The sequence below is a fragment of the Doryrhamphus excisus genome, linkage group LG3 (genome assembly GCF_037039965.1).
Source record: "Doryrhamphus excisus strain RoL-2023G ecotype Guam linkage group LG3, RoL_Dexc_Guam_v1.1, whole genome shotgun sequence".
NCBI classification, from domain to species: Eukaryota; Metazoa; Chordata; class Actinopteri; order Syngnathiformes; family Syngnathidae; genus Doryrhamphus; species Doryrhamphus excisus.
In genome coordinates, this window is record NC_136359.1 from 7748710 (window position 1) to 7757821 (window position 9112).

Consider the following 9112-nt stretch of genomic DNA (forward strand, 5'->3'; position numbering starts at 1 on the left):
AAAATGGTCACAGGAATAAAGTCAATAAGTTCCAGGAATAAAGTCAGTAAGTTCCAGTAACAAAGTCAATAAGTTCCAAGAATAAAGTGAATAAGTTCCAAGAATAAAGTCAATAAGTTCCAGGGATAAAGTCAATAGATCGAGAGCGTAGAAAACAGAAAATTCTTCTTCGATGGTCTTTAAACGGTCGGCCACTTTTGGTGTGCATTAGCACCACCTTCTGAAGTCAAGTGGGGATGGCGACGTGAATTCAATTCTTTGAATTCAGCCTGGAGAAGTTTAATTGATTGATATCTTCATCTTCCTCTCCCTGCTTCATCCACGAGGGAGGAAGGTCTCGCACCCCCTAGGGAATGAGGGTTTAAAGCCTCAGACTGGGAGGTCCCACCCACACAGGGGCGGTACCCTTGCCCTCTGTGGATCGAACTGGCTCGAGCTCATGCCAATCAAGTGCGGCACGGCCCAGTGGTAGAGATCCATCCTCTGTGATGATGTGGAAGTATCCTTGAGCAAGGCAGTGAAGCCCAGGTGCTCCTGCGTCATCCGTCGCTAAACATTGCCAAAGCGCTCTCAGCGCCATGTAGGTGGAAGAGTGCTATCTGGCGTGTGCGTGAGCGCTATCCACTCGTGGCTTTGAGAAGGTTCCCAGCAGAGCGCCCTCAAGGTACCTTCACATACTCTTTCTATCCCCGAGTATTTCCTGAAGTCTTTATTAGCTGGCAAGATAAACCACAGCAACCGAGGCTAAAAAAGTACATGAAGTTGCCGTCCAGATGGACGGACATGCCGCACGACAATAATTGCACGGACACATCAGGTGTTGCATTCAATGTCGGCAGTCAAACCGGGCATCACCAAGATGCCAGCCATCAGTGGCTCTGCATGTGTCTGTTCAAAGACGACTTCCGAGAAAATTCATCACCGCATGCAGAGCATCTGAAAGGTTTTTCTCCTGTGTGCGTTCTCATGTGTGTTCTTATGTGGGCCTGATGAGAGAAAGCTTTCCCGCAGTCTGAGCAACTGAAAGGTTTTTCTCTCGTGTGCGTTCTCATGTGTGAGAGCATGTTGACTTTCTGGGTGAAGCTCTTTCCGCAGTCCGAGCAGCTGAATGGCTTTTCCCCCGTGTGCGTTCTCATGTGCGACAGCATGTGAACCTTCTGGAAGAACTTCTTACCGCAGTCCGAACAACTGAAGAGTTTCTCCTCAGTGTGCGTTCTCATGTGCGCCAGCATGTTCACCTTTTGAGTGAAGCTTTTACCACAGTCTGAGCAACTGAAAGGTTTTTCTCCTGTGTGCGTTCTCATGTGTAATAGCATGTGGACCTTCTGGAAGAACTTCTTACCACAGTCTGAGCAACTGAAGAGTTTTTCATTAGTATGCCTTCTCGTGTGCGAGAGCATGTTTCTTTTGACTGAGAATCTTTTATCGCAAACGGAGCAACTAAAAGGCTTTTCTCCTGTGCGCGTTGGCACGCGTGACATGGTGTGCTCGCCATCTGATAGCGGAGCTAAGCACTTGTCTGCTGGGGATCCTCCACGGTGGTCTCCATCGCTATCTGATAGCGGAGCTAAGCGCTTGTCTGCTGGGGATCCTCCACAGTGGTCTCCATGAGGGTGTGAAGACCGAGGTGGTTTGTCTTCATGCTCTTCGGTCTTCACAGAGATGACGGTCAGTGGCAATGTGGCGAGATCAGCCTCCTCCCCCTCCTGAGTGACCCACTGCTCCTCCTCTTCGTCTTTCAAATGGGGGGGCTGGGGCTCCTCCTGCTTTGGAAGGGGAGAGTCTTCTTGACAACCAATGATCTGCTGGACGTCTGCAGGAAACAAAGGGAACTTGATTCGCTGTCATGTAGGCTTCTTGTTTGGAATTAGACACAGGAAGGGTGTTCAATGACGAAGAGGTCGGTGAGAAAACATACCTTCACCATGGAACACAACGAGAGTCTTGCTAGCGGCTTCCTGTTGTCGCCCATGTCGCTCCTTCTCCTCTCTCGTTGGAGGAAGTTCATCCTCGTAGGAGGCAAAGGTTCTTTCCAACAGCGCCAATATTTCATTGGCCGCCACCATCAATCGCTCCTTCACCAACTCTTTCAGCGTTTTTAGCGCTGATCCTCCACCGTGGTTTCTGCCTGGAGGCTCCGCCTCTCTTTTCTCCTCACCTAGACTGTGATGAAGCTGTGAGAACTCGGGTGGCTTGTCTTCATGGTCTTCAATGCTGTCAGGGATGCCAGCCCCCCCCTCTTCCTGAGTGACCCAGAGCTCCTCCTCTTCCTCTTTCACATGGGGGGGCTGGTGGTCCTCCTGCTTCAACGTGGACCTCCCTCCATGCCGCTCAATGGGGGGTTCTTCTTGATGACCAATCAGCTGCTGGAAGTCTGCGGGAGAAGTAGAATTATTTCTACTTTTGCTTGAGTCCATAGTATTCCACCCTCGGGTTGGGCTTTATACTTGGTAGAGCTCCATAGAGTCTCCCCAAAATAACAAAATGGCTTCTGCTGGTAGAAATCATCACAGAAACAAGAGCTGATGGAGGATACATAAGATGAATGAAATGCTATAAGTATTTACTCTGCGGACCGCTCAATCATTCTAAAGACCGAACCCCCCCCCCCCCCCCCCCCTGTGATTGGCTGGCCACAAGTCCAGTGTGTAAACCGCCTCTCTACCAAGACAGCTGGGATAGACTCCAGCACCCCCGCGACTCTCGTGAGGATAAGCGGTAGAAAATGAATGAATGAGTTAATGTCTGACATGAAGCTTCATTTCAACACCATGAACCAACATTCACTTATTACACAGTAACCTCTAACACATAGTACTACCGTGTACTTGGGCCGCCATCTTGAATAGTATGTACGGCATTGTGATTTCATAAGTAAAACTGCTTTTCGTTGTCATCTGAACGTTGAAGGGGTGTTTAATGATGAACATGTAAACATACCTTCGCCGTGGAACACAACGTGAGTCTTGCCAACAGCTTCCTGTTGTCGTCCGTGTCGCCCCTTCTCCTCTCTCGTTGGAGGAAGTTCCTCCTCGTAGGACGACATGGTTCTTTCCAACAGCGCCAATATTTCATCGGCCACCGCCACCAGTCGCTCCTTCACCAACTCTTCCAGCATTTTCAGTCTTTTCACTCGATTGCACCTCACCTCGTCCTCCCTTTTGTCTACAAGCGTTGCTAACTTCCGCCTTATCCGTCTTTCACGGGAGTTTCCCCGCGGCTCCAGCTGCTGTGTGCGTCCCACTGTCGCCATCTTGCGGCGCTGCGGAGGAAGTGCTGAAGGCGAGGCCCGAGGAAAGATGAGACAGCGGGGCTGCAAAGATGTTGACATCCAACTCGTCTTTATTTGCACAGAACGTTGGCAAGGCAAATATACAAAGTACAAGAAGAATACTTCCTCCTAACCTCTTATTTGGAGCCATGGAGTGTTCAAAGACACAGTGGAACTTATTATAGGAGCCATGGAGTGTTCGAAGACACCATGGAACTTCTTGAGCAATGGAGGGTTGCGTTCAAAGACACCGTGTAACTTCTTATTAGCAGCCATGGTGGGTGGCATTCAAAGACACCGTGTAACTTTTGTTAGAAGCCATGGAGGGTTGCGTTCAGAGACACTGTAACTATCACAGGGAGGGTAGACATCATGACTCTGCCGGCGACATGTGTGATTTGATGACCCTGGGATGCCAAGCGGGCAGGAAAAGGCTTATTCTGCGTCGTGCGTCTCCATGTGTGACGTCAGAGTTCTCTTGTAGGAATAGCTTTTACCACAAACCGAGCAACTAAAGGGTTTTTCTCCCGTGTACGATCTCGAGTGTCGAACCAAATCGCTCTTCAGAGAGAACTTTTTGACACAAACGGAGCACTCGCAGGCTTTTTCTCCCGTGTGTGTCGCCATGTGACATAACATGGTGGACTTATGCGCGAATCTTTTCCCACATACAGAGCAACTAAAAGGTTTTTCTCCTGTGTGCGTTCTCATGTCTTGTCAAAGTGTGCCGCTGAACAAATTTTTAACCACAATCTAAACAACTGCAAGGTTTTTCCCCCGTGTGCCTTCGCATGTGTTGACTCAGCAAACGCTTATAAGAATAGCTTTTAGCGCACACTGAGCAGCTAACGGGTTTTTCTTCCGTGTGTGTCCGCATGTGCGCCGTCAAATAACGCTTTTGGCTAAATATTTTACCGCACACGGAGCACGTACAAGCTTTCTCTCCTGTGTGGGTCCTGTGTGTCTCGTCGAAGTGGGCCTCTGAGTATACTCCTGCGTGCGTCAGCATGTGTTGCGTCAAATGGCACTTGAAAGAAAAGCTTTCAGCACAGACAGAGCAGGGCCAACATTTTACAGCTGCCTTTTTTCTACAATGTTTGTTGTCACCGTGAGTCCCTGTGTCGCCTTCGTGGTCGCTGCTCAGAGCTTCTTCATCCTCAGGAGAGCGTGACGTGGCGTGCTCGCCTGCTCGGGGTTCCTCTACATGCTCTTCCGTCTTCACGGACACGACAGTTAGTGGCAACGTGGTGACATCCGCCTCCTCTTTAAGGTGGGGATTGGGGGGGCTGTGGCTTGACGTCTGCGGATAGACATGACAGTAAATGATCTTGTCCTGTACCTCTGGTCCATGACTTTTGAGGCATTGCAAGTATCATACTAACCCTAACCAGGAAAGAGAATGTCTGAAATAGAGAACGTTGGCGGTTTTTATTACCTTTGAAAAACAAAGGGGTCAGACAACACCTTTATTCGGTATTCATGGCGGTCTGTGGGTGTCTGGCCAAGAGCGGCCTCTTGGCGAGAACTCTTATCCTCCATAGCATGCAAATGAATGACGTTACAATAGAAAGGGAGACATTCTTGTCACTCCCCCCGATGCCGCCCTCATGTATGGGGTTAGCCTGCACCCATTCTTCTGGCATGGTTTGTCGGGACTTCCTGATGCCCCCTTGTCCTGGGAGGGGAGCTTTATTCGTCACCCCAAGATAGCCCCCTGCTGGGCCCACTATCCTTGGAGGGACAGCGGGATGTGCTAGGATACAGTGCATCCGGAAAGTATTCACAGCGCTTCACTTTTTCCACATTTTGTCATGTTACAGCCTCATTCCAAATTGTATTAATTTAATCTCTTACCTCAAAATTCTACACAAAATACTCCATTATGACAATGTGAAAAAGTTTTTTTTTTTTACTTTTTTTGAATTTATTAAAAATAGAAAACTAAGAAATCACATTTACATAAGTATTCACAGCCTTTGCCATGAAGCTCAAAATTGAGCTCAGGTGCATCTTTTTTCCACTGATCATCCTTGAGATCTTTCTACAGCTTAATTGGAGTCCACCTGCAGTAAATTCAGTTGATTGGACATGATTTGGAAAGGCACACACCTGTCTAAGGTCCCACAGTTGACTGTGCATGTCAGAGCACAAACACCAAGCATGAAGTCAAAAGAACTGTCTGTAGACCTGCGAGACAGGATTGTCTTGAGGCACAAATCTGGGGAAGGATACAGAAAAATTTCTGCTGCTTTCAAGGTCCCAATGAGCACAGTGGCCTCCATTATTCGTAAATGGAAGACGTTTGGAACCACCAGGACTCTTCCTAGAGCTGTCCAGCCTTCTAAACTGAGCGATCAGGGAAGAAGGGCCTTAGTCAGGGAGGTGACCAAGGCCCCGATGGTCACTCTGTCAGAGCTCCAGCGTTCCTCTGTGGAGAGAGGAGAGCCTTCCAGAAGGACAACCATCTCTGCAGCAATCCACCAATCAGGCCTGTATGGTAGAGTGGCCAGACGAAAGCCACTCCTTAGTAAAAGGAACATGGCAGCCTGTCTGGAATTTGCCAAAAAGCACCTGAATGACTCTCAGACCATGAGAAACAAAATTCTCTGGTCTGATGAGACAAAGATTGAACTCTTTGGTGAATTACAATTGACATATACAACGTGTCATACTGAAAATCACCAGTAAATGTCAGTGTAGGGTCATATGAAAAACCCAAACCCAAACCAAACTGAAACATCCCCGGTAGTTACCGATCCGGTCAGTCTGTCACGCTAGCATACAGTACAATAGCAGCCCCAAAGAGCAACTGCTACACGGCCAATAAACAACGACGGAAATAAACAAACGCACGGCCGTTCACGTTCCACAAGGCTCTGCAAACGTGCTACATGGTAAGCTACACCTTGAGCTTATTAACCTGGTAATATCAACAACTCTCATTATGTACAAAGTACAAGCATCTGCTTGTCATAAACTTACATCATCACCAACGCACACTGTCATACTGTACAAAGGGATGAAGGAGAGCGTTGTCTATCGGCGAGGTGCTACTCAACTGACTAAACACCGAAAGTTACTGAACATATATTGCGCATGTGCAGAACAGTCTATAATGTATGCATAGGGCAGCTTGCTGTGACGTAGGCTCCTCACAGCAGGGAATTCACAACAATCTCTGTGTGGAGTTTGCATGTTCTCCCCCCTGCATGCGTGGCTTCCCCCATTGCAAAAACATGTTAGCTTCATTGGCCACTCCAAATTGTCCATAGGTATGAATGTGAGTGTGAATGGTTGTTTGTCTATATGTGCCCTGTGATTGGCTGGCCACAAGTCCAGTGTGTAAACCGCCTCTCTACCAAGACAGCTGGGATAGACTCCAGCACCCCCGCGACTCTCATGAGGATAAGCGGTAGAAAATGAATGAATGAGTTAATGTCTGACATGAAGCTTCATTTCAACACCATGAACCAACATTCACTTATTACACAGTAACCTCTAACACATAGTACTACAGTGTACTTGGGACGCCATCTTGAATAGTATAGTGTTAACAGTTAGTTAACAGTTAACAGTGAGACAAAGATTGAACTCTTTGGTGTGAATGCCAGGCGCCATGTTTGGAGGAAAACAGGCACTGCTCATCACCAGGCCAATACCATCCCTACAGTGAAGCATGGTGGTGGCAGCATCATGCTGTGGGGATGTTTTTCAGCAGCAGGAACTGGCAGACTAGTCAGGATAGAAGGAAAAATGAATGCAGCAATATATAGAGATATCCTGGATGAAAACCTGCTCCAGAGCGCTCTTGACCTCAGGCTGGGGCGAAGGTTCATTTTTCAGCAGGACAACAACCCGAAGCACACAGCCAAGATCTCAAAAGATTGGCTTCAGAACCACTCCGTGAATGTCCTGGAGTGGCCCAGCCAGAGTCCAGAATCTGATCGAACATCTCTGGAGAGATCTGAAAATGGCTGTGCACAGACGTCTCCCATCCAACCTGATGGCGCTTGAGACTTATTGCAAAGAAGACTGGGCAAAACTGCCTAAAGATAGGTGTACTAAACTTGTGGGATCATATTCAAAAAGACTTGAGGCTGTAATTGCTGCCAAAGGTGGATCAACAAAGTATTAAGCAAAGGCTGTGAATACTTATGTAAATGTGATTTTTTTGTTTTCTATTTTTAATAATTTCAAAACATGTCAAAAAACCTTTTTTCACATTGTCATAATGGAGTATTTTGTGTAGAATTTTGAGGTAAGAGATTAATTTAATACAGTTTGGAATGAGGCTGTAACATGACAAAATGTAGAAAAAGTGAAGCGCTGTGAATACTTTCCGGATGCACTGTACAAAAGGTGTCAGGTTTAAACCCCAACACTTGTAAAAAACACTGCCTGTACAAAAGAAGACACAGAGAGATGAGTTTCTTTTTACTTGCAAGGAGAGTGATCAGGAACCGTTCAGTAACAATTCGCCACCTCACTCTGAAGCAGCTCCTGCCCTCTTGCCTTTTTATTGAAGGAAGGCCCTGGTTACAATCAGTTTTCTGAGGGAAGGGGGGTTTAATTATTCCAGTTGAAACCAGTTTCTTTGTACAACATGTTATCCATAATGTGTGGACACCTCATCCTTGACATGTGATTCTCTGGTGATACATACACACACACATACACCTTGAGGTCATATCTACTTCTGACCCGTGCCTATGTCCCACGAGGGTGTTAAAACTATCTGCTGAGGAATGTTCTGTCATGTTCTGTTTTCCCTTAATCATGATGTACACCACAAGTGCAGGCGTCACAGCGTTAATCTTACATTGTTATGTGAGTGATATGAAGCACATGTACAGCGTTAATCTTACTTTGTTATGTGAGTGATACGAAATGTTTGTAGGTCATAAAGAAAAATAGGTCATAAGAATATAGTAAAAATAGGTCATAAGAATATAGTAAAAATAGAATAACTTTATGTACAATTATTCCAACATTTCCCTCCTGTTTATTCATTTTGCAATATATTCTCCCATCCTCCGTTGACCTCTTCTTTTTAGATTTTCAGTCCTGGCAAGTCCGAAAAATGCCATGATGTTTCATCATTTATCTCTTCAGTTTCGGTGTCTTCATTGTCGCTGTCTTCTTGGGGCTCCCCTTTTGGAGTAAGGAGCGCATATATTTCTGACACCTCTTGCTTAATTGGTTGGATAGCAGTGGTGATTAGCCTGGTGCACAAAAACTCTAATGCAGGGAATGCAACAACATCCACATAAGGTGAGAATAGCTGCAAATACAGCGATTAACATTAAAACTGACATTATCAGTTGTTTATATTTGCCAAATACGTCTCCAAAACCATCCCACATTGACGTGTCAACTCCAGAATGGTCTTTCATCTTGCTGTTAAGGGACCTTAGACCTTCTAAGGCCTTGGTGAGACTCCCGTCCGCTGCCGTGTTGTTCAGAATGAACGTGCAGCACTGATCACCAAAAATGGCACATACTCCGCCCTTCTCCACCAGGAGCATGTCAACAGCAATTCTGTTTTGGAAAGCCATGAGGGAGGTAGCTGACAGTTGTTCATGGATGGCGGAGAACCCTCTTTCAGTGTTGTTTCCTAATTTCTGCACGTTATAGTGGATGTAGTTGATTTGTCTACATTTTTGTTAATTGTGCACCACCAGCAAATTGATGATTCGAAACCTGCTGCTATCTGGTTGACTAATTTGTATTCATCAGGGACTCCTCTCGGAACTCCAATACTGTCTATGTAGGTGGGATCATTTTTATCCCACCCTGACACTGATCTCTTTGATTCTGGGTTTGAATGTTATGTCTGCCATC

General features: G+C 46.5%; 1 protein-coding gene across 1 annotated transcript; it reads right to left on the minus strand.

Annotated features, from left to right (window-relative positions):
- Positions 1 to 168: 168 nt before the first annotated feature.
- LOC131127589 (uncharacterized) lies at positions 169 to 3268 on the minus strand. Its single transcript, XM_058069638.2, has 3 exons — positions 2941 to 3268; positions 1919 to 2374; positions 169 to 1813 (listed from the first exon to the last, which is right to left on the minus strand). Exons 1-3 carry the CDS (start codon positions 3251 to 3253, stop codon positions 870 to 872), a joined length of 1713 nt encoding a protein of 570 aa, XP_057925621.2. The 5' UTR covers positions 3254 to 3268; the 3' UTR covers positions 169 to 869.
- Positions 3269 to 9112: the final 5844 nt, after the last annotated feature.

What these genes read in the sequence shown, in the direction of transcription:
- LOC131127589 (XM_058069638.2), bottom strand. Translation starts at nt 3,253, where the DNA reads ATGGCGACAGTGGGACGCACACAGCAGCTGGAGCCGCGGGGAAACTCC. An exon ending in CGTTGTGTTCCACGGCGAAG is followed by an intron (nt 2,375 to 2,940) that starts GTATGTTTACAT and finishes CTTCTCCCGCAG; the next exon opens with ACTTCCAGCAGCTGATTGGT. An exon ending in CGTTGTGTTCCATGGTGAAG is followed by an intron (nt 1,814 to 1,918) that starts GTATGTTTTCTC and finishes TGTTTCCTGCAG; the next exon opens with ACGTCCAGCAGATCATTGGT.